At 35.7% G+C, this 26857-nt stretch overlaps 3 protein-coding genes across 3 annotated transcripts; all 3 read left to right on the top strand.

The window, feature by feature from the left end:
- Positions 1 to 2727: 2727 nt before the first annotated feature.
- LOC123666372 lies at positions 2728 to 8085 on the top strand. Its single transcript, XM_045600466.1, has 2 exons — positions 2728 to 5143; positions 5258 to 8085. Exons 1-2 carry the CDS (start codon positions 2728 to 2730, stop codon positions 8083 to 8085), a joined length of 5244 nt encoding a protein of 1747 aa, XP_045456422.1.
- A 56-nt stretch (positions 8086 to 8141) lies between these two features.
- Positions 8142 to 9251, top strand: LOC123666373. Its single transcript, XM_045600467.1, has one exon. The coding sequence runs from the start codon at positions 8142 to 8144 to the stop codon at positions 9249 to 9251; it is 1110 nt and encodes a 369-aa protein (XP_045456423.1).
- Positions 9252 to 11036: 1785 nt separating this feature from the next.
- LOC123666374 lies at positions 11037 to 18633 on the top strand. The gene is made up of 3 exons (XM_045600468.1): positions 11037 to 11061; positions 13900 to 14655; positions 15389 to 18633. The coding sequence occupies exons 2-3, from the start codon at positions 13905 to 13907 to the stop codon at positions 18202 to 18204; spliced, it is 3567 nt and encodes a 1188-aa protein (XP_045456424.1). The 5' UTR covers positions 11037 to 11061; positions 13900 to 13904; the 3' UTR covers positions 18205 to 18633.
- The last annotated feature ends 8224 nt before the right edge of the window (positions 18634 to 26857 follow it).

Genomic DNA, 26857 nt, shown 5'->3' on the forward strand with positions numbered 1-26857 from the left:
AATCTAAATATTTAGATTTTTTTTAATCTTTATATTTTTTTTATAGAGGGTTTTGTTCACAGGTTGAACATGTCACCCTCATCTTTATACACTAAATCTTACACACGACGCTTAAGATATATCAGAGAGATTCAGTAAAGTCGATTGATTTTTCCTAAAACCCGTAGAACAATTTGCTATGATTTTATTTTTCTCAATAAACCATTCTAGACTTTTGACTAGAATGTTATGAAAATTTTTACATACACACGATATCATTGATATTGGCCTTAGAGAAGAAACCGATCGACAGTCTCGTCCGGGTTTTGGTATCGGTATAATCGTAATATCCCGCCATTGATTGGGTATGAAATTTGACCTAAAAATACTATTATATAACTTTAATAAGATTTTTTTTCCGTTTTCCGGTAAAAAATTAAGCATAGAATATGTAATTTCGTCAAATCCGGGAGAGGTGTCCTTACGTTTTAAACATTTTTCTAACATTGTAATTTCAGATTCTAAAATTTTATTTTTTGAGATAAAACTAGGGGCTTGTAAACTAACATAATCAGGAGTTAAAGAGCTTAGCAGTTCTGTTGCCAAATTACTACTAATAAACCTTTTATCATTAGATATTCCTTTAAACCAACGCATCTTACAATAAACTTCATTTTGAGTAGACGTTTCATCTAAAGAAGAGCAAAAAGAGTTCCACGATTTATTAAGGCATCGGCGCATTAATCTCTGGGTGCAAGTAATATTTTGTTGAAGAACTTTTAGCTTTTCTGGGGTTGGTTTTCTACGAAATTTCGAAAGAGCCAGACGACGTTCTGCTACAGATTTTGAGTGTCACGTCCCAATAATGTCTCGTAATGAATTTTGTACTAGGGTTATTATTAGTCTTTATATATGGAATATACGAATTAGCTGCTAGGTTCAACAGGTCAATAAAAGCGTCGTAAGAATGTTGTAAATTATCTCTGATCATAAAATTTGAAAAGAGGTTTTCTAACATATTTCTATATGACTGCCAGTCCGCATTTTTATAAATTCTACGTTTAGTGTTATTAAAAATTACTTTAATAATCGTGGATATTTTAATAAAACGATGGTCGCTACCTACAGTTTCATTTAAGACATTCCATTTAAAATTTAACGCAACATCTGAAGAGATAAAAGATACATCCGGAGTAGTTGATTGTAAGGTACCGTTAACTAATTTTATTCGGGTTGCTTCCAAGTTATTAAGACTTACGAAATTACTGTCTAGTGCTGCATCAAATATTTGAATGCCTCTTTGGTCAGATTTGACTAACCATGTTGTATGGTGACCATTGAAATCGCCTAATATTAAGGTTTTCATTTTCGATATATTAAACTACTATACTACAATTTAACGTTTATATCTTAAGACAGGTGAGCGCTGCGCATGTGCATAGACAATGATGCGAAACAAAAAAATTGCGGATATTCGTAATAAAAAAGTTCGAACTATATGAGTCACTAGCTTCTGCGCACGACTTCGTCCGCGTGGAACAGAGGCGCACGCAATACTTGATCATTATTTTGCTGCGATGTTATTTTAAAACTGCGATATCTCCTGAGATACTCATTGAAATCGAATTTTGTAAAAGGCTATTTTGTTTTAAATAAAATACTTGTGATGAATAACGTATTTATTTAGATAAGGATTAATATCATGTTTATAAAACATCATCACAAATAATGCATTATTTTAGAACAAACTTGGTTAGCATAAAAAAGGTTATAGTGAACCAACCTTAAAAGATAGATATATGCTGTCGTGGACTTTTTTTTAGAACTTTTAAAGAGCATCAATTCTGTTATACATGATTTTTGCGAAACTTTAACTGTTTTCACAGCGCACGCAGCGGAAGCTCTCAAAAGGAAAAAAGAACCCCCGATTTTGAAACATTCTTCATTGGTGCTCCGCTCCTTTTGGTCTTAGCGTGATGATATATAGCCTATGACCTTCCTCGATAAATGGGCTATCTAACACTAAAATAATTTTTCAAATCGGACCAGTGGTTTCTGAGATTAGCACGTTCAAACAAACAAACAAACAAACAGACAAACGGACAGACGGACAGACGGACAGACGGACAGACGGACAGACGGACAGACGGACAGACGGACAGACGGACAGACGGACAGACGGACAGACGGACAGACGGACAGACGGACAGACGGACAGACGGACAGACGGACAGACGGACAGACGGACAGACGGACAGACGGACAGACGGACAGACGGACAGACGGACAGACGGACAGACGGACAGACGGACAGACGGACAGACGGACAGACGGACAGACGGACAGACGGACAGACGGACAGACGGACAGACAAAGAAACTCTTCAGCTTTATAATATTACTTATTGTACGAACCAAGTCGTACATTTGCGAATCAGCGAATTTATTAAATAAATTGGTTATCAATATAATAATTATTCAGTACGTTTTCGATCCATCAAGGCGATCGCGCGTGCTCGCACACCGGGTCATTTGATCATTATCAAGGATCAATAAATTAATTTATTTAATTAATTGTGATTCGGGTTTATTTCATATTAACAAGAAAAAGTGTGTAGAGTCGATCAAGGACGCTACATCCTTTTATGGTCCTTCGAGAAAAAACTGACTTTTCGTGAAGTGAACTGTGGACATTAGATTACAGACTATTTTTTATCGAAGAATTTTTAGCATATCAATTTAAGTAAACATGGAAGATCTTCTATCAACACAGCAGCAGTTGGTTGGAGCTATTGAGCAGCTCTACAGCAATTTCAAGAAAGATGGGCCGGAACGCAAGACCGGTGATTACATCAGGAGGAGACTTGAAACGCTAGATAAGTATTGGGAGGAATTTCAAAACAACCACCTTAAATTATGTGGCTATAGTGACAAGTCACATGATTATTTTGTGACCGAGCAATTCGACACAACTAGGGAGCGCTACGAGCATGTCAGGTCCGTCATCGTGAATTATCAACCACGTGACGCCAAACCGAGCACTCCGCTGCTGCGGCCGGCGACTGCACTGGCTGGCGCTGGGCCGCCGCAGCCGCCCACGCGCGCCTCGTCGACGGCAGCAAGGACGGACAGCGCGCACGAGTCTGAAGCACATCAGGTAACTTTCAGGGCACAGGGCGTCAATAGCAGGACAGATGAGTTGCTAAGAAAGCAAGCGAGCAACTTCAGGGCGCTTCAGAGAAAGGTAGCTAGTATTAACTTAGATACGGAGTTAGATAAATGGGAGTTTGACGATTTATTAAAAACGTTACAATCCCGGTGGTCGGCTATAGATACTTTACATCTTGAAATAGATAGTGAACTAGAGGGGAAAAATCAGGAATACGATGCGGCTTTCTATCATTATGAAAGATTGTACGAAGACATGAAAAGGGCTATTAATAGGAAAATGAGGTCTATGTGTCATAGGGAGAAATCAACTCCGCAGATGGAATTGCCTATTTTTAGCGGAAGCTTCCAGCAGTGGACATCGTTCAAGGATCTTTTCACTGAAACTATCCACACAAACGCATCTCTGTCATACGCGCAAAAGATGCAGTTTTTAAAGGGTAAGCTCCGAGGAGAAGCCGAGCGTTTAGTTCAACATTTACAAATAAGCTCAGATAATTACGTTACCTGCTGGGAGATACTCAATAATAGATATAACAATAAAAAGCTTATTTTTACGTCACACATCAATACTTTAATGAATATTTCAGTGTCGCAACAACCGTCGTTCGGACATATCAAGAAAATCCACGATACGTCACTGGAGTCGCTAAATGCGATAAAAAACCTGGGTGTAGACATAAGTTCATGGGACCCTTTATTAGTACATATTTTAAGCCAAAAACTAGATTCCGATACTTACAACGAATACATATCATCGTTAAAACAACCAAAGGAATTACCTATTTTAAAAGATTTTCTAAATTACCTAGAAACGAAATTTACGGCTCTTGAGACTTCACGGGAAAAGCAAGAAAACCCGACAGCGAAGTCTAGTTTCAAAAATACATATTATAATAATTCACCAACAGAAAATCGCTTAAATTACAAGAAACCCACATACTTTACACAATCAAAGGTTTCAAGTAACAGAGTTCAAAAACCTGCACATACGGCAAAATTACCGTGTCACTTTTGTTCAAATCGCGAACATGGCTTATATTATTGCACAAAGTTTCTAGAGTTGCCTAATCATATGAAACGAAAATTTATTATAGACAAAAATTTATGTAAAAATTGTCTTTATGATCACGAAGGCAAAAATTGTTATTCTGAATCGCGTTGTCGAGAATGCGATGGTAATCATAATACAATTTTGCATGACGTATTTTGCAATAAACTATATACGTCGAAAAATACAGAGTCGAAGATTTCGAAATCGGACGTGGGTAATACACATGTTTCGGTAAATTGCAAAGACCCTGAAATCCTGTTGGCAACAGCCATGGTACAGGTACAAGCTCGGGACGGTACATACCATAACATTCGAGCCTTACTAGATCAGGGGTCTGAGACTACTCTCATATCAGAGAGAATAGCTCACATTTTAGGTTTACCACGCAAACATTGCAAGGGAACTATAACTGGAATAGGTGAAAAGGAGAGCAATTGTAAGGGAATTATTAAAATCAAGTGTAGGTCTAATCAAGAAGACTTTTCCTTCGAAACAGATGCGTATATCATGAGAACTTTAATAAAGAATCTGCCTTCCTACAGCTTTCCTAAACCAGAGTGGCCCGCATTAGAAAATTTGCCTTTAGCGGATCCTTACTTCAATATGAGAAGACCGGTAGACCTTTTACTTGGAGTAGATGTTTTTAGTAACTTACTATTAGACGGAATTTATAAGGCGGGGCCCACTCTACCGATGGCTCAAAAAACGCGTTTAGGTTGGATTTTGAGTGGCTGCGTAAAAAAGAGTTTTAAATGTAACATAATTGTACATAACTTCGACGATATCTGTCAATTTTGGCAAGCAGAAAATATCTCAAAGACATCTACTATATCACTTGCCGACCAGCAGGTCATTGATTTTTATAATAAAACTACTATACGTCAGTCGGATGGCAAGTATCAAGTGCGCCTCCCCCTTAAAAATGAAATAGAGAATAAATTAGGCCAGTCAAAGTCAAAGGCCATTGCACAGTTTAAACAGTTAGAAAGAAAGTTTGTTAAAAATATAAATATAGCACGAGAGTATAAATTATTTATAAACGAATACAAGCAATTAGGTCATATGATACACTCAAATAATTCCGATTCATCCGGTTTTTACCTACCGCACCATTGTGTTATTCGAGATGAATCAACCACAACTAAGTTACGGGTGGTTTTTAATGCTTCCGCGCCTTCCACTTCCGGTTTGAGCTTAAATGACTTGATGGAAAGAGGTCCTAATTTACAACAAGATCTACAGAGTCTTCTTATCAAGTGGAGACAGTTTAGATATGGGTTTACTGCGGATATTGAAAAAATGTTTAGAATGGTTTGGTTACATCCAGATGACCAAAAATATCAAAAGATCATTTGGAGAGAATCGCCGTTAGATAAAATGAATATTTTTCAATTAAAGACAGTGACATACGGCACCAAGGCCGCGCCGTTTCTGGCGATGATGACACTTCGACGTTTAGCTCAAGATGAGAGACAGAATTATCAAGAGAGTTCTGCGCCGAAAGTTATTGAATCATCATTTTACATGGACGATTTAGTCTACGGATGTCATTCTATCGAATCAGCAAAGCGTTTAATAAACGACATTGTTTCGATTTTAAAGTCCGGAGGGTTTAAGTTACGAAAATGGAAGGCCAATAATCAAGATATACTCCCAAATAAATATAGTAATATAGAACAAATCAGTTATGACTTTAAAAACACCGAGTCATCAAAAACGTTAGGCCTGAGTTGGGACCCACAGCAAGATCAATTTACATTTACCTCAAAATTAGACTTCATGACGAAAAACCCTACAAAACGTATTTTACTTTCAAATATATCAAAATTATTTGACCCACTGGGCTGGCTATCTCCAATTTCAACTAAAATAAAACTATTATTTCAACAAGTATGGCAATTACAATTAAAATGGGACGAACCTTTACCGGAAAATATATTGAAAGAGTGGGAAAGTATGAAAATTGACTTAGAAAATATAAATAAATTTTATATACCTAGGTGGTTAGGAACAATAAAGAATAATGTCATCGAACTCCACGGATTTTCAGATGCGTCAACAAAATGTTACGCTTGCGTTGTTTATTGCAAGGTAATGACACATGAACAGACATCGGTAACTATGATAGCAGGAAAATCAAGATTAGTTCCTGTAAATAATAAACTTACTTTACCGAAACTTGAGTTATGCGGTGCCTTATTACTCATAAAGTTATTGTCAAAAATAAAAAGTTGCCTTGAGACATACCAAATTAATTACTACTGCTGGGTTGATTCCATGGTAGTTTTAGGATGGATTAACGGTGTACCTGAGCGCTGGAAACCATTTGTAGCAAATAGAGTAAAGCAGATTATCGAAGTGGTACCGCCTAACAGCTGGAATTACGTTAAGTCGGAGGAGAACCCCGCAGACTGTGCTAGCCGTGGTTTAACAGCGTTACAATTAAGAGATCATAAATTATGGTGGAACGGGCCGACTTGGTTAAAAACGCATAAAACTAAAGATCAATTTAATACTAAAATAAAAAATTTTACATCTCAAGAAGCCAAAAGAACTAAAAAGATCGTAGCAACTGTAATTCATAATCAAAATGAAAATATCATAACATCATTACTTTTTAAATTTAGCTCGTTAAGCAAGATTGCGAGAATATTAGCCTGGGTCTATAGATTTATTAATAATAAACGTGAAAACAAGAAATACTTAACGTTAAGTGAAATAAAGCAAGCCAATATAAAAATCATTCAACAGTGTCAGCAAGAATATTTTATTCAAGAATTACGTGACATACAGAAAAGAAATAATGTATCATCAAAAAGCAAGATTTGTATGCTCCACCCTATACTTGATGAAGATAAAATTTTAAGAGTGGGGGGACGTCTAAAACACGCAAATATTAACCTAGATATGAAACACCCCATTATCATTCCCAAAAATAGTCGTTTATCAGAATTAATTATCAACCAGTGTCATGAACTCACCTATCACGGTGGCGCCAAGCTTACTTCCGGGTTTATTCGACAAAAGTACTGGTTGGTAGGGGGACTCAAAGCCACGAAAAAGCGTACTTTTCAATGTGTAAGGTGCAGAAAGCACACTCCGAGTCAGCACTATCAAATTATGGGCGATTTACCTACAGCAAGGATGAAAGAACAAAAATCAAATGTAAAACAAGATGACGTTAAGCAAGTATATCACGTTACCAAAACAAGTAAGAAGAATACCTATAGCCTTTCGAAATTGTTGCTTACAATTTTATTTTTTATAATGACATTTATATCAAGATCAGAAGGTTCGTTTAATATTACGCCGCTTAGAAATAATCAAAGTTTGTACTTCGACAAGATAACAAAAATGTCTCTAATCAAAGACGAGTGGCGCCTAGTCGTCTACTACGACATGAGTCCCTACTGGGAGGGGTCATTCACATTAAGCAAGTACTTAGATTATTTACAAAACATTTGTAATAGTGAACAAGAGCATTCACAATGTGCAGCGATCATGTTACAATTACATCACGGTTATGAACAATTAAATCATTATAATAATGTTATGATGAATAAGCATACTGTGCGCACGCGACGAGGAATAATAAACGGAGTAGGTAATTTAGCAAACTCTTTATTCGGAATTTTGGATAGTAATTTCGCTGAAAAATATGAGCAAGACATTCAACTCATCAAGCACAATCAAGAGCATCTCGCCGCACTCTGGAAGAACCAGACCTCAATTGTCGAAGCCGAGTTAAATGTATTGAAACGCACTGAGAACGTTATGAACAAGCAACACAAGCTCATCAACCAACGATTAAATCAAGTAGAACAACAATTATACGCGTCAAAAAGGAAAGCTTTACAAATAACGACTTTATTCTCTCCGCAATAATAGCCAACAACATATTATCTCATCTCAAGGACATACAGAATATCCTATTAGACACTATGACTAACATTTATAACGGCCAGCTCAGCTTACACCTCCTGACACCTGATCAACTACGCCAAGAACTAAACACTATTTCAACTAAAATATCGAAAGACTTATCACTACCTTTTGAGAACATAAGTTTACCTAATATTTATCATTTATTAAAGGTAAAAGCTAGAATGTCAACAAACTACCTATTATTTGAAACTAAAATACCTCTAGTTCACCGAGATACCTACGAAATTCATAAAATCATCGCCGTACCACGTTTAGTAAATAATAATATTATGATTTATATAAAACCCGTATCTAGTTTCCTAGCTATTAATTTACAGAAAGAGTCTCTGTTGCCTATAACTGAAAGTGAATTAAAATCGTGTCTGCAGCAAGAGTCAGGCACTCTTTTATGTAAGACCAAGTCTCCGGTGTACACCCTGAAGGACGATGAAAGTCTTTGTGAAAGGGATGCAGCCACCGGAAGATGCAGAATTTATGAGGAACCGTGCCAATCACAGTGGCATGAATTAAATCAAGTGAATACTTACTTTTATTTTTATTGTAAACAACAGAACGTAAAAATACTATGCGACGATCAAGTTTCATCGTTACCGTTATTGTATTCTGGCTTATTGACAATAAATGACGGATGTATACTGAAGTTCAAGGACTTCACTGTGTATACTCATAAACAAGAAATGAGTACTTTGCACTTCAAAGCCGATATTATTGCTCCAAAGTTATCTCCGATAAACTACTTTTTTAATATATCGGTTCCAACCCTCGGTGCTACTAACGCAAGCGACAAAGACGACGTCAGCGAGCATTCGAAGCGGCTAATGCAGCTGCAGGAGCAGATCGAAGAGATGAAGCAGACTGTTCCGTTGTATGACAGCGTTAGCAGCCACGACATTCATCATTATACGGCAACCTACATCATCGTTGCCGTGGCTACCGTCGGGATAGCTATTTGGGGATCGCGCAAGATCCTCCGCAGGCGGTCGGCGCAGGCGGCGGCGGAGCGCACGGAGCGGCCGACGCTGGCCACCCCGCGGCCGGCGGCAGCTCGGCGGCGGCCGCCCTCCTCCACAACGGTTATTGACCAACAGTGTGTGTGGTGCGAGTGACGATAGTGTTAAATAAATAGTGTTAAATTTAATTCTATTTAGATAATTAGTTTTTTTTTTCTTACTAACAAGTGTAGGTTAAGAACAAATTGAAATCACCTTGTATCATCATCTCATCACTACTAACTTTTCTATTTTTCGGTGTGGGAGCATGTACGAACCAAGTCGTACATTTGCGAATCAGCGAATTTATTAAATAAATTGGTTATCAATATAATAATTATTCAGTACGTTTTCGATCCATCAAGGCGATCGCGCGTGCTCGCACACCGGGTCATTTGATCATTATCAAGGATCAATAAATTAATTTATTTAATTAATTGTGATTCGGGTTTATTTCATATTAACAAGAAAAAGTGTGTAGAGTCGATCAAGGACGCTACACTTATTATTATTATTCTTTGACGGTTAGCAGGAAAGTGGACATAAGGTGCCAATCAAACCACTAATTGCAAATTCATGCGACGTTTCGATCCTTTATTGGACCATCATCAGGCATCTTTACATGTAGTAGTCAATAGACATCTCCTTATCAAAGTTCTTTCATTATGTAAGATTCCAAATCCAAATACATTATATATTATTTTTAAGTTATGTTTTAAGATCTATTCTATGAATTTTGAAAATTTAAACTAAAACATTTGAATTTGATAGGTAACAATATGCACAATTTTAAGATATTAAGTTTTTTGTTTTTTACAATTTCAAGGCATCAAATTCTCCGAACTTGACTATTGAACTGCATCTTTACATATATTTTTTAAATTTATAACTTCTTTCTTCCTATTTTGATTTTTTTATTAATTTATATTTTTTCTATCCACACGTATTATTCTTCAATGTTATACATTATTTTTCATTATTAATCATTTCAATTGTTAAGATCATGTTCTCAAATTTCTTCTATTCTCGTTGTTCACATGTAGTAGAATCAATACATCTTTTGTTAATATTAAATTACATCCTCTAATTAGTTTTTAATTTTAATCTTGTTAACGGCCGAAAACACGTCACTCTACACGGATGTCAAAACTATAGGTATAAGATTTGAAAAAATCGTATATTTTGCGTACGATTTCGATTACTCGATCGTACATCGTATAAGAGCCAAAAAGGTCGTATAAATACGATTTAAATCGTACGGTTGGCAACACTGGGCCCGCGGTCGTGGCGAGCGCATACTCGACGTCATAGATGACGTTACTGTTCGGGACCTTATCGCGCCCACTTCGCCCACAAAATATAAGTGGGCAAAAGTTTACTTTCATCATAACGTGGCGGGAATTTTAAAAAACTAATCATGTCAAATTGTGAATGTTATTCCCGGGAATCCATGTTGAATTAAGTATACCTCTAATCCATGCGAAATATTCACTCACAACCCCCACAGCTGCATGTTTTCACCATACTGCCATATTGCGAGCACACAGCTGACCCCTGACAGCGCCCATTTCGCCCAAATAAGCGTTCCACTTATAAAATTTGCCCACAACGGCCGCGGCGTGTTTTGTGTTAGTGGAACGGCATCTTCAACGGCCATGGGCGTTGGCGTTGTGGGCCTTAGGTGGAGCGCGCCCTTTACGTCATTCCTATATCTCGTCTCTGTGTCATGCTTGGCTGTGTCTTACAAATTATAATCTTATTGTCTGTAATGTTTTGATATACTATTTGACGTACAGTAGCTAAATGCCGGTATCAAAAGTTATTTCTTACAAAGTTTTATTTCAAAATTTCACTGTTATTATTAATACAATAAACTAATAAAGAAAGAAACGAAATATTCACTTTAATAGAACAGTTACCTCAATCGGTAAGTGTTTTTAATGTTTGTAACTTTATTGTTATTATATCGTTATTGCTTTTAGTGATTTTTAAATGAAAAATTTAAATGAATTTTTAATGAAATTATTATTTTCATTTTAGACACCTTAAAAACGTATAGGTACTGAATTGCATATCTAGATAAAATGGCCAAAATGACAAATGGCTGGCGAAAATTCTTCCCTATTTTTACATACCACTATAAATCAGCTAGTCCTATATAATACATTATATTAGAATATGAAATCCTTACTTATAAATCTTTGTTATATCCTTTTAAAAGCATGTTAATCACGATATTAGTTTTGAAACATTGTAAACGTAAACGTTTCTAGTTTACTATGGTGTCCAAGCACAAAATTCTCGAGTTTTCATTCCACCATATTAGTTTCAAAAGAGTAACTGCGGAGTTTCTTGCCGATTCTTCTCTGCAGAACCTAAATTCCGAATCGGTGATAGCTTTACTTTTACAAAAGTAATAAGTTTTAATTTGTAAAATACGATTCGAAAGTGCCTATTTGCATAAAGTTATTTTTGATTTTGATTTTGATGGATAGTAATAGCCGATTAAAGTTATATTATTATTGTTATACTACTTAGTATAAATCTTAGTAAAATTTTGTTCGTCATTATGTTGTTATCCTAATGTTCTTAAATCAATAGACATGTGTTAATCTCAAAAATAATTTATAGTGACTTCTGGTAACATTTGTGCTCGTATTGTTGTACATAATATTTTTAATTTATTTTTAAATACTGTTCAACTTTTTTTTAATTATTGAGAACAGGGCCACTCATTTCTAATTACATCTAATCTAGTTGCTGAAATACTGGTAATATGTAATTTCAAAGTATGCATCTATTAAATAAAATGAGTTTGTTAAGACCTTAAAATAAACAGAATCAGGGGTAACAAATTTTTTGATTTATTTTCCTATTGATTTACCGGGGTTATACATCATACACAATACTTAAATTTTTTTAAAAGCTACTAGTAAGTAAAATGTATTATCTATTGAAGTGAATATAACACATGCAAAATAAAGAAAGAGAAAGTACTTATGGCTGGTTTACACAGTGCGAGCTAGCGTACCAGTCGGCCTTCCGAGTAGCTGCACTGCAGTAACTCACACTATTTGGACGTAACTTACGAGTGACTCGTATGTGCGAGTTGGTCAGTAGCTCGCATCCGAGTTACTTCAACATTTTCGGACAGTTTGGAAGTTTTTTTTTGGACCTGAGTTTATTTTTTTTGGCCTTGAGTTTTTTTTTTGTTCAAGATATTTTCCAATTCCTGACCATAGTATTGTTGTCATGGAGCGTATCACCGTTTTTCTTATTAAAACAAGTTCACTTGACATCGCGACGACATCGGACTGGGTCTACTGCCCAGTGTAGCTAGTGTGCTAGGTGTCGTGTAGACAGCAAAAGCGAACTGAGCTACTGGCGTACGAGTAGACAAACCGAGTAGCTGTCTACTGGCCAGGCAGCAGCTCAATCAATCATTACAGCCTATACAGTCCACTGCTGGACATAGGCCTCCACAAGTTTACGCCAAAAATAACGTGAACTCATGTGTTTTGCCCATAAGCACCACGCTGGACAGGCGGGCTGGTGACCGCAGTACTGACTTTGTCGCACCGAAGACGCTGCTGCCCGTCTTCGGCCTGTGTATTTCAAAGCCAGCAGTTGGATGGTTATCCCGCCATCGGTCGGCTTCTTAAGTTCCAAGGTGGTTGTGGAACCTTGTTATCCCCTAGTCGCCTCTTACAACACCCATGGGAAGAGAGGGGGTGGCTAAATTCTTTAGTGCCGTAGCCAGGCAGCAGCTCGCATTGTGTTAACCAGCCTTTAGATTAAAATATAAATAAATTTAAAATGTGATAACAAACTTTTCCAACCGAGTAGAGAAATGTTTTACAACTACAACTGACTATAAATGTTATTAATATTTGTTGTAGAGAAGTAAACTAATAATTTATTGTTGCTTTTAAGACTTTTTATTCAATATTCAAAATCTTAGTCGGTCTGATTATTTCTATAACATTATACTAACAAAAATATTGTATAAAAGAGAATTAAATACAATCAAATTTAAATTAGCCTTTTAAGCAGTAATTGAAATGTCAATGTATTTTAAAATTCATCTATAAACCTTCCATTTTGAATTATTTATATTAAATACTATATACATATATATCTATACAAATAAAATAAAATTGGAGTGTCTGTTTGTAATATTAAAATAACCACTTTTTACTAAATGCATGTAGATGTAGATACACAGTACATACCAAAATAACACTTTACAATTTTTGTCTGTCTGCCTGCCTGTCTGTTGTCTGTGGCACATCTAGTATCAAATAAAATCGAAATATCTTTATTTAAATAGGCTTTAAAAGCGCTCTCAAATTGTCATTTTACAAATTAAAATTTTAAAAGTTACTATTATTTTTAAAAGTGAAGCTACTGAGGGAATGTAGATTCGGAGAGATATTCTGCATAAAAAGTACTTTAGTAAAATAATGATACTCTACAAGCTTGGTATAATAGATAACAATAGATTAATAAGAATCTAACGTATAAAGCTAAATAATTGAGTAATTGATAAAGTTTATTGTAGATATGGTCAAATGATTAATTTACAAGTCAATATTTTTACGATACTGATCATTTAGAGCGACGAAGCGTCACCAAAACGGCCATCACGCGCCTTCGCGATTAATATGTGATATAACTAATATTCTTGTGACTACACACTTTATGTAAAATCTTTAATAATTGAAATCGAAAAGTGAAGCTTAAATATACCTTTTTTTTTATCCAGAAACCATGGCGCCGCTTGTGGTGGAAGGCGAAACTTTGGGACAGAAACATCGAAACTACAATAAAATAGTAAAAGAAACTACAATGGAAGTGATCCCAGACATCAACTACGAGGAACCTGATCTGGACAATCTTTTGAGAATAGACATAGCCTGCAGAAACAGAAATATCGACTACATTATCAAAGTGCTCCAGTGTGAAGACATGCTCTACGTGTCGCGAGCCATCAAACGGTCCACTTGGCTGATAACCGACCCGCAATATGCAGACATCGTGAATCCTAAATACCTCAAAGAGCAGCTGTCTCCCAAGATGATGACGAAGGCCTTCAACAAACTCCTTCTGAACATAAGATTGCATCTGAAGGATGAAAAACGCGTCGAAGAATTCTTCAACTATTATGAGGAGAGAGATTTGCAAGTAGCTTTCAAATGGTTGCATCATTGTTCAATTCATTTTACAGAAACGATTGTACAAAAACACGTCCAAGTAATCCCTACACATATCATTATAAGACTTTGCGAAAAATCCATTACGTTTCTCGATGTGTACATGCGTCACAGCGTGTCTTACTACAAACGTGACGTGTTAGCGGCGACCGTTCTTCTTTTGAATAAGAATATGGACAAATATCTGGACATCGTGGAAGCGTCTGAACTATTTTTAGATCTACTAAAGACTTCAAGGGCACTCATTCTTTTCTTTACCTTTTCACTACACTCGTCAGAAGCGTTTTGGAATACGGTAGTCCAATATGGTCTCCGCACTACAAAGTTCATATTGATAATATAGAGAGAGTGCAGCGCAAATGCCTACGGATTTTAAGTTACCGCCAACAATCGAGGCGTAAAACTCCTGATTATGAAGCTCGTCTCATTAATTTTAATGTACAAAAATTGGAAACACGTCGAAGATATTTTGATTTCGTTTACTTTTATAAAATACTTCACTCCATATTAGACGTTCCTACCTTGCTCGCTGAAATAACTTTTAATATCAAATATAGTGCTCGTAGAGCTAATCAAATAGCACTTTTTGCTTTGCAGGTGTATCAGAATAATACCTCCTTTTACAACCCCCTGGTTAGGATGGCTCGTCAGTGCAATGAGATAGCCAAGGGTAACCAAACCTTTGACGTTTTTCTACCTAAACTAACTCTTTATATTAATTTGATTAAAAGCATACTGTATCACAAGCCGACAGTCTAATCCCAGTGCTTGGGCTCTCGGTCTCCTTATATTTTAACCCTATTATATTCTTATTTAGTATTGTTCATTGTACCTATTATTTAGATTACTGTTCTTGTTAAACCTTAAATTGTGTAGACATATTTAACTCCCTTGTAATTTTTCATGTACACACATTTTTGTGGAATGCAACCTAGTTTATAAATGATTGTTTTTTGTATAATTTGTTTAGTAATAGTTGTAATCTGTTGTGTGTGATAATAAAATAAATAAAATAAATAAATAAATAAAAACCTTACGAAGCTCCCACATTCGGACCGAAAGCAACTAAATTAATTATGAGAAAATGCAGCGAGAGAGTTATGAAAAATCTTGAAAAGTATGCTCTACACGTCCACGTGCCAACAATTGTGAAGTTTATTAAACGGGAGGACATAAAAGATTTTATAACGTCGAACATAAAAAATAAGAAATTACGTTCCTGGTTCACGTACAGCAACATAAAGCCTTTCCTCAGCCGCCTGCCCATTGAGGATCGCTTCGAGTTCATTAAAGAAGCTTTCGTTGATAACAAGCAAGAGGACGAACCCGATGACAATGTTAGATATTTATGTGCTATGTCGAGTCGTAATGAATCTTCTTCAAAAAATGTATATCGTTGGTACGTGTACGCACCTTTCAAAACTGCTTTTGTAGATTTAAAGAAACTGATCCGCACAGAATCGAAGCCTAACGAGAGAACGTCCATGTTCGGAGTGATGCTGACATGCGCCGGCAAAGATATGAAGAACATACACACACTTCTGAAATATTATCGAGAGAACCATATAAATGAGCCATTTAAGTTCAAAGTACAGTTTGTCAATATGGTTATTAGTTACACAAACACTCACAGGTTGGACAAGGAGTCGTGGGGATATTTGAACGACTTGTTCAGCAGCATGGACGTGTACACCGAATCTGATAAGCTCGACCAAAACTGCGTGAAGTCGATAATACTGTATAACGTTATCCACGACGAGCCCGTACCCGACATAATCGAAAATAAATTTTACTTTGACACCTTTAAAACGAGTCAAAAGAAGTTATCGGCAGAGGAAAAAGAAAAACTGTTTTCCTATTTATATAAATATCTGATATCTAAATTTGATTCCATTAAAATAAATGACAAAAAAGAATTAAGTGATGCGGTAAATGTGTTGAAGAATTTGTTAAATCTGCTCGTCGATTGGAATAAGGAACTTCAAGATTTCCCCGTGATATTGAGTAAAGTAAAAGAAATCATTCATATTAGTCTGAAGAATAAATGGGATGAAGACGTTTCGATAGTGTATAGCATTAAAGACTCTTGGCGAAAGCTTTTATTTGCAGAGTCGATTGTTTTGAATCCCACTCAAGAGGCTTGTGTTAATGCTCTTAAACACGGCCCAGAACTGTTGAGAACATACAAAAATGAAGTTGAGTCTCTTTGTCTGAAATACAATAAACTCATTATTCGTTTTCTCAAAAAAGTACGCGTTTACTGGTCGCAGTCTCTAGCAAACGATTACAAAAACTTATTTTTTAACAAATTAGATCAAAAGATGACATATAGAGCTTCAGTCGTAGGACTCTGTACATTGCTTTCGAAAAACGATCTTTCGAATTTAATACATAAGTATGTGCCGAGTGAATACAAAATTGACTGGAGTCAGCCAGACGATATTGAGCTCAACCTTCGCAAGCAAATCGCTTCGAGTCTGCACCTCGCAAGACCTCAACCTTCCCCTGCTGCTGTTTTGTTGTTCGCTAAAGGAGATTACCTACAATTCGTGCTTCCTTCATTAAATGCAATTCTTTACAACATGAGTAGCGTTCAGACTCGTGAGTACCTGACCCCGCTGCTAAATGCGCCAGTGTCGTTACAAAAACACGGTATTCGAACCGCTTTTGCTAAACTCAAACGCGACGAACTGAAGAAGATGTTCTCTGATATTTGGATAACCAATAAAAACAGCAGCATTCGAGCGGCGATCTTTATCCAAACTTTAGATTTTCTATGTAAACAAAATGAACCGTCGGCTACAAGAGAAGTGTGGGAACTACTCAGTGTGTTTATTGATAACTTGACGTCTGAAGAAGATAAGAGTATATACACTCGACTAAGCAAAGTTGAAAAGGTACCAATGTCAGTGCGACCGGAGTTCTGGATTAAGAGTTACAAATTTCTGAAGTCATTGCCTCCCAAAACTACTGGTGCTGACCTCCTGGGTCGCTTAAGGAGCAACATGGACGACTTGATGGAATTCCTAGATGATGATTTTGTTCTTGAGTTATTCATGGAATCTTTCGATGAGAACTTTAGTACTAAACGTTATGAGTACCAATATTTAGTCGCTGAGTTTTTACTTTCAACGAAAACGGAAGAAGCGCACGTCGTCCGCTACAACAAAGTCCTTGTCCCAATATTGGATCGAGCGTTTAGTATGTGGAACAAAGCCCACGAGGATACTAACTACGTTAGAGAAAATCTGAAAGGAATATTATCATGCTTGTATTCACGTTTCAATAACGTTGTTTTGGAGAAAAAAATGATTCTTCCCATTTATATGTTTACAGACATATTGAAAAGGATTCATGAAAATTTATCAGTGGAAGAAAATTATGTGATAGTAAAAACACATAAATTGTCACTGGATATTTTAAAAATAATGGATAAAGTTTTAAAAAGAAGCGAAGCAGCAAAAACTCCGTTGTCGGAATCTGCTAAAGAGAGCGATAGTGATAAATTTCGAGCACTGTATGCTGAAACAGCGGGGGAACTGGGCAAACTGTGCGTAAAATACTTAGAGGAAGACGTGTCGAACACCTTCCCATCCATCTACAAACTCTTTGCCAAAACTTTCGACAATATATTTGATGGTTTTAATTTCGATCGAATTAACAAAATGAATGCCTTGAAAGCTTTCCTTGAGTTCAAAGATTTCATTCCGGGATATCTGTTCGTACTGGAGACTCTTCCGAAATACCTTCACGAAGAAGATGAAAAGTCATTGAAGTCAGAATTGTTAAAAGACATCAGCGCACATCCGTCTAAAGAAATTAAAATGCATTATAATTTGTACTTACTAGGCGATTAATGCTTTGGTTTTTTTTTGCATTTTATGTGGTCACAAATATTGAAGTTAGTCATTTACAAACTAATTATAAATAATAATTGATCGATGTGTTTACTTTATAAGTTAATAGTACTAAATCAGAAATTTAAGGTAATTTGCCTTATTACAAAAAAAAGTTCTCGAGAATTTGATAATTAGATTAGTGGATTCAAAATGAAATATTGCTTGGCTTTTGAAGTCGACTGCTACTGAAAATTCATTTTATAATGCATATTAATAAGACAAGTGTATATCAGTCTTTTCAAATTGTTTAACAATCTGTGATTAAAACATAAAGAGGTCTTTTTATGCATTAAATGCTTTACTATGTTTATTAATCGATGTTTTTTTATATATTTTATATTGTTTTATTCATTATTGTAATACAAGTAAATGAACGATTAAATGAAATTGTCTGTTTTTATTTATTTATTAAGGATGGTACACAACTAGCACAGAAAAAGCTAAAATAGAATCTGTTCAAAATTAAATTAGAACAAACACAAATAAAAAAGGAAAAACTATAAAACAGAAACCGCAATGTTTCTGATTTTTTTTTTTTTAATATATATTAAGCAAATAATACTCTTGGGAAGCTTAAGTTACAAATAAAATACTCTATATTTGGAAAGTAATATACACATATAAAAATGATAATAATAAGGAACACATAATTATATATAACATACACATGCTTCAGCCTGCAATATCCCACTGCTGGGTATACGTATCTTTCTCCATGTATGAGAAGGATCAGAGTTTAATCCACCACGTCGCTCCACTGCGAATTGGCGGATACCTATATGTGATTAACGATCGCTATCAGGTGCACATGATAACAACTTTACAGTGATTTCCGAGGCACGGTGGGGTGACCTACAAGGACTAAAAACCCAACCGGAAACAAATATTTGTATAAACACTTATTTAGGGAAAAAATGTATTTGTGATATTTAGGGAAAAAATGTATTTGTGATGTATTATGTATATTAGATACCTACCATTTCTTTTCCTTGATGTGCATTTTTTACTATTATAAAATTGTAATCTGGAGTTGACGGTGTTGGTGTCACGATTAATAATGTTTGTATTGTAAGTCTGTTATGTAAAACTTTATTGTGAACACTGTTTGTTAACTTAAATAAATAAAAAAAAAAAAAAAAAAACACAAATATTCACACCAAGCGGGAATCGAACCCACGACCGTCGGTGTTTAGGCGCCGCTGACACGACATACGGACCATTGCAGAGCGGTCGTCGAGCGAACATAAATACATATTAGGCATATAAATATATTTGTTATTGTTTTAATTATGTGCTCCTGTCGTTTGATTTTATTATGAAATACTAGCAATACCCGTGCGACTAATTCGCACAAAATAATTTTAATAATTAATTTACAAAAACAAAAGCAATAATAAATATTTTAGTTGTGGATACCGGTAGAGCAAGCAATTATCTATAAAATGATATAATTTACGTGGAGTAATTGTGGGGATCGAGCAAGTGTTTTAAGTTTAGAAGAACCGTACCTGTGTCATAAATATACGCCCAATAGAAGAAAGAGTCGAGAAGGGATCGCTAAGGTATCCCAGAGGGTAGATGGATATAAACAGGCCTAATTACATCCAAGAATGACAGTAAGTGCACTGTTAGTAAGATATGACCGCGCCCAAGTAAACGCAAAAACCTGTTGTCAACAAACCGTTGATAAGAAATTAAGCTAGATGTACTTACTGGGGACGATCAGGGGTAATTATAAGGTCGATTATACGCTTGCAATGCTTCGGGTATTAAGCTAAGCCTACAGGCTTACATAGATTGCGGCAGCTGGTTACCACCAAGTGGGCCGTAGGCTCTTTTGCTAATGTTGGATTATAAAAATATTATTATTTTTCAAATAAGTTAATAAGAAGTTATTATAAAATTATTCAACTTCTTTTTCTCATAATTTTGGCATTGTCACTAATTTACCGCATTGCTTAAGATTTCTGTCAGGAACTTTAAGCACCAATTAGCGCGATTAAGTAACGGTGAATTTAAACTTTTTAATTGACTTCCGTCTTCCTAGTCAGTTATTACCTCTAAATATAAAATAAATCGTTAATATGTATGTTTGTACACTTATAACTTCCGAACGAGCGCAACAAACTAGGTATTCTTTTGTTAGTGCTAGGAAAAGTTTTTTACAATAGAAAATATAGAAAGTAATCGTTATATATTTATATCATATAATCGTTACATATATTATAATTATATTCACGAAAAAGACAATAAAATGTAAAGAATTAAAGTTCAAATCAGCGACATAGGCTCACAAGCGGTCCGCGCCTCCGCCGCGAGATGGCAGTAGCGGGCATCACGCTCACGGAGCTCAAGCCCTCAAGGCCGCTCGCGTCTGCCAGGAATTCGGTACACGCGTGCCTAACTGCCTACTGCTCATTATAAAACTTGTTTACGTTACAACTCGCAACTAACTCCTTATTGATAATATTAGGATCTTTAGATATATGACATTCTAAGATAATATCAAGCAATGAAAAGTCGCCTCGTGAACAAGTGGAGAATGACCGGTTCGAGCGTGCACGGTGAAATATGATTATGCTCTGTGATTACTCTTTATTTATTTTTAATGTTGTCATGTAATTATTGCAGTAAAACGAACTAAAGCTAAAACAAATATCGCAAATTGTTAGGAGGGTAGTTATTTAATTATTTATGTTATGACTAGCTGTGCCCGCGACTTCTCACGTGTGGAACTTAAAAAAAGGTTCAGTTTGCAGTTACAAAAAAAATATCTAAAATCAAAGTAGCCTGAAGTTACTCCTTATTACATCAGCTTTCTGCAAGTAAAAGCCCCGTCAAAATCGGCCCAGCCATTTCAGAGATTAGCCGGGACAAGTAGACTGACAGACAGACAAACAAAAATTGTAAATAATGTTATTTTGGTATATGTACCGAATATACATCCATACGTATTTAGTAAAAAGCGGTTATTTTTACATTACAAACAAACACTCTAATTTTATTAATTTGCATAGATGTATGTAGATAACAGGGTAAATATCGAAACCTAAGGTCATCCTCACGCATGATGGATTCTCTTAAAATATAGCCTATAATATTTAGTAGCCCAGAGATAATGTGCTTGCACTACTGGTGAAAGAATTTTTAAGGTCATTGGTTTGTGTGTTCATACATTATACATAACAAAAAATGAAACAGTATATATAAATTATTCGTGTAAATCGATGTATTCGTTTTGTTTTTGTTTTTTTAGCAAAACAAAAATGTAATAATTAAAAACATACATCCTTCTTCCGCGTACCTCATTGATGCACTGAAATGTGCGAGTGACAATGTGTATGAGTGGCAGGATGACGGTCACGAGATTGCGGTTCTCACGGCACATTCATAGCTCGACGTGTCAGAGCAGTGGTCGCAATTATTGTCTGTTACATTAACGGTCGTGGCTTCGATTTCCGTTTACAAATTTTGGATTATACCGTACAGATATGTTGGTCTAGGTGCTTGTATCGTTTGCGTGTATTTCGAGACACAATTTTTTTCCTACTGAGGGTCGTTACGAGTAAACCAAACTCCGTAAGAATTTTTAATACGTTCATCAAGACAGCCCATAGTATTGGAAAGCTCTTTTGTGTTTAATCGATGATAGTGATGGAAACAAGTAATTATCGAAAATTTGAAAGACGAACTTTTAGGATTTAAACCGGCCAGTACTTTAATAATTTATTTTTACATCTAAACAAATAAATACAATTGAAGTGTCTGTTCGTAATATTGAAAGAACCTCGATTTACTAAATGCATATGGATGTATACACGGTACATATACTAAAATAACATTTTTTATAATTTTTGTCTGTCTGTCTGTCTGTCTGTTTGTTCTGGCTAATCTCTGAAACGGCTGGACCGATTTTGACGGGAGTTTCACTGGCAGATAGCTGATGTAATTAGAAGTAACCTTAGGCTATTTTGTAACTTAGGCTACATGTATTTTAGAAATTTATTTATTTTGTAATTCTGCGAACTGAACAATAATTTTTTTTAAGTTTCACGCGAACGAAGTTGCGGGCACAGCTAGTTTTACATATAAAGAATATGAAATTGAACGTGAAACGTGTCTGCTCTTAGTATCGGGGTGTTAATTTTCCTTATCATCTTCTCGTTCTCTACTATGTTACGGTCTTTTACAGGTTGTACTTTGGAGAGTGTGCCCTGGACCTGCACGAGCTCATACCCCCATCTCCTTTCTTCCATCGGACTTTCAGACGTACCGCAGGCTTTCATCCCTACCTGATTGATATACCTTTCATACGTACAAAGCGCTTCGAATCATCTTTTTTAATGCGCACAGCCAAGGAATGGAATTCCCTGCCGGCGTCTGTATTTCCGAGTTCATACAACCCGAACATGTTTAAAGCGCGAGTGAACAGGCTTCTTTCTGGGCGAACTCGCTCCATCTTCGACCTCGTCTGTGCTCTAGAGCTAGACTGAGGTCAATAGTAAGCCCATATCATAAAAAAAAAATATGTTCCACTCGTAAGCTCCGAATTGTTTATCTCGTAAATCAGCTGTGAAGTTGTGTAATTTCAAGGACCGGAAAATAACGCTAATTTTCCTGGGCATTCAGGCACCCATATTTCCTGTAAATAAACTCAAATATCTCACGATGTTTGTATGTAAAGATTTCAGATTTATTAAGCATTCAAATATTAATTTTATTTTTAAATATTAATTGTTTTAACATTTAAGTGTTAATTAATAATAAAAGGAACGTGTTAGTCGTTTATTAAAAGCTAATTATGAAGCCGTTGCTAATTTGTAAGACGAAGTAATTAACGTAATTACCCATTGTTTGTGATTTATTAAAAATATTGAAATAATCAAGTAGGTACTGAATATAATTGCTGTGTGGTTACGGCAGTAAGAATATAGTCCCCCTCTTCCCGTGGGTGTGGTAAGAGGCGATTTAGGGATAACACAGTTCCACTACCGTCTTGGAACTTAAAAAGCTGACCGATGGCGGGATAACCATCCAACTGTTGGCTTTGAAATACACACGCCGAAGATGGGCAGCAGCGTCTTCGGTGCGACAAAGCCAACCTTGCGGTCATCAACCCGCTTGCTCAGCGTGGTGACACTGTTGGCGAGAACTTTTGGAGGCATATGCCCAGCAGTGGATAAAAGTTACAGTATTTATACATCATTATTTTTAAATAATCTTATAATTTTGTCGTTATTTTTAACATTTACCAATTAAGTCAATATAACAGGAGTGAAGCTCGTGGGAATTATGGAAACAAAGCCATCGCTCTACTACCACAGACAAATTACAAAATAACGTGTTTTACAGATCAGGTGATCTCAGAAACAGAAGTTACAGTCAGACCAAACCAGGTGTCTGGAATAGCAACCTCTTCAAATAATTGTTATATGGATTACATTAGCAAAAATAAATAAATTTGAGTACTTGTTTTGAATTTAAGAATCGTTTTGTCTGTTCATAATATAAAATGCATGATGAGCTATTTTTAAAAAAAAAAATAAGATAAATGCTAACCTATTGTCTCAGAGCGTTTTCACCGCAAATTACAACATCATTGAAACGTAGGTACAGTTTACTGCTTCCATTATAGTAGAAGATCGATCGTCGTCTGAACTGCACAACACTTGAGGGCAACCCATTTGTCATTTCAGCTAGAATTACTTCTTTATTTGCCGTTGTAATAATGTTCATGTCCTAATAATAATTAGTTTGCTAAAAGAGCATAGAAAACAGAAACTATAATCAACCCATTGGCTCCCTTCACAACTTTTTTCTTAAGGAAGTCCTGTGTTTACCATAATTTTTACTTTTTTTTTGTCAACGCATTGGAACTGTGGTAACAGGGTGTCCGAAACACCTAGCGGTCGCTGGTTGGCGCATACGAAAAATGTGTATACGGGCAGACGTTTGTCGTGACTCGTGGTCTGGATGTTTGTGCTTGTGTGTTGTGAGAACTTGTATCCCAGGATCGGGCTTCTTACCCGACGCAAGGGCTGTCGAGTGTAAAGTACTCATCGTAGTACTCATTGTAGTTGTAATCTTTTATGGTAAAATGCAATCAGATTCTCATAAAAATGGAACCAATAAAATGTGATCTGCAGAAATTAATGATTCTCTAACGGTAATATAAAAACATCTGTTCTGAGTAAATATTAGTGAGTTACTCGTATCTAAACACAGTTTTATCGGAGTCGGAACGTGCCCGCTTACGTGCGAGTAGATTACAGTTGAGTAGCCTTCAGCGCCGGACAATGGCGGGCGGACACGCAACCGCGCCGGTACTTGGACGGTAAGTAACGCTCTTCGATAATAACGCAATATTGAATAAAAAGTACAAGATGCTTTAAATATCAGATAATACAATAAACTCCTAAAACTCAACGGCTCTCAGTAAGAGGACATTCTGTGCCCAGGAAACAGAAACACATATAGCACAAAAATAAATGCCCAGTCCTCGACAAACATTTTTATTACTTTATCAAAAGAACACAAAGTGTAGTATTTTCATCCTAAAATACAAATCTATACAAGATCTATACAAACAATTGCCACGAGCGAGAATCAATCCCCGGCCTGTTAGTACAACGGCCAGTGACTACAACTAGTGTATCCATCCGTCGACTGACAATCATGACTACACGGTCGTCACAGATATAATTTAGCGTTTAATGTAACTTAAACGTATTTTTCATTTCTAACCCATTATTTGTCGTAAATGTTTTTATCTTACTGAAGAGTCTCAATTTTCGTCTTCATTTTGCGTAATTTTATTTATTTATTCAAGATGAATTTACAGTTATAATAATACACAATTAGAATTTATACATATTAGAAATAGTAATAAAAAAAAGTCAAAGATTTCTAAAATAAATTACTAGGATTAATTGGCTCGCTTGTTTTTTCTAACTCAAATATTCTTACGTATTTTATATTTGATAAAATCACTGTTTTCATTTCATTTTCATTGATTGTAGAACGTAATAAAGAATCAGTGGAGTCACTCGTATTAGTTCAAGTCAATGACGTGCCGGAGTGTCCATTGTATGAACATTTCATGACCTAAAATCCGTTTTAAGGGATACATAACCTCATGTTTTCAATAAAAATGATCCAGTTCATATGCGAGAAAATACATATATCGAAGAGCTTCAAAAGAATTTTATCGCAGTTTATTAGGTGTTTAGATGCCCGACGTTTACCGGATACTTTACAGCAACCATGGTCGTGGGAGGAGTGAACTTATTTTTGCCTTAATTGATTAAGTAAAATGTGAAGCTATCACCACCGATTCGGAATGTAGATTCTGCAGAGAAGAATAGGAAAGAAACTCCGCTGTTACTTTAAAAAAAACTACGTTTTAAAATAAAATTGGTAATATCTTGCACGAGCAGCGTCACTAAATCCACATATCTTCACCATTAATATAATTCTGCAACGAATAATAAGATTCATCTATTCATTTCTATTTAATACAAATTTCTCTAAATACATACTTCAAGCTACTGGAAAGTTACCTTTTAAAGTGTTTAAGAGTGTGTAACCTAATTTAAATGATGAATGAGGATGACAGATCATACATGACTTGATGAGATCTGTCATTTTTGAAGCCAAAAGTGTGAAAGGGCTGAAATGAGGCGTGAAGTTGTAGTTTGCAGGGGAGCTCAATATTTCCTCTTTGACATTAATTGCTATAGATTCAGTTAAAAAAAATGGAAACACTGTTAAATCGACTATTGATTTTATGATTCCTTGGCTTATTCCAATGTTTGTACCAAGCTGATATAACAAAAGGTATACTTGAATTATGTAGTTCTGTCTTTGAGTTACAATATAGTCTATAAATAAGTATTTCCTTTAGAACCATCTGAGATTAGTAGCTAGGTAATATAATTTATAATTAATTCAGTTATAAATGTCTGTAAACATTTTGCTAGGATATCTTCAAAATCACCATGTGGCACAGAGCGAGGAAAGTTGCTGACTCGCACTTAGCACAGATATACTATTTTAATAATAATATTTGACTTTCAATTATAAGCATAACAGAAAATAATTCGACACCATTCACTAGTAACATGAACAATAATACTAATACATACAGACAGACAGTAAAGTTCGTCTCAAGTTTTATTCGTGTTATGCAGTTTACGAATAGAAATAGAGTGTTGGAAAGCTTTCATCGGTCGGTAGCTCAGTAGTCGGCGCGCGCTCAGCTGTGCACGTGATTACAAATAGCATTAGTTCGTTTGTTGAGATTGAGACACTCGCAGTGGAGGCGGTTTCACCCGCGTCCGGGAACCGCTAGCGCCCGCACGAGGCTACAGTTTCCTAACACACGAACGTTGCTTACAATATATACGAAATATGTGGAATTGAAATCGTGATTACTATGTAATATGATAAACTGTGTCTGTTTTAACTTTGTCCTCCAAATAGATTTGAAATGTTTGATGGATTAAAATAAAATGACAAAGGATTAAATGTGTTTAATCATGTTTATTACAATAATAATAATAAGATTAACGATTAAGTCATCAACCCTCCTGCCCAGCATGGTGACTATGGG

Source organism: Melitaea cinxia, chromosome 26 (assembly GCF_905220565.1).
Source record: "Melitaea cinxia chromosome 26, ilMelCinx1.1, whole genome shotgun sequence".
Classification (NCBI taxonomy): domain Eukaryota; kingdom Metazoa; phylum Arthropoda; class Insecta; order Lepidoptera; family Nymphalidae; genus Melitaea; species Melitaea cinxia.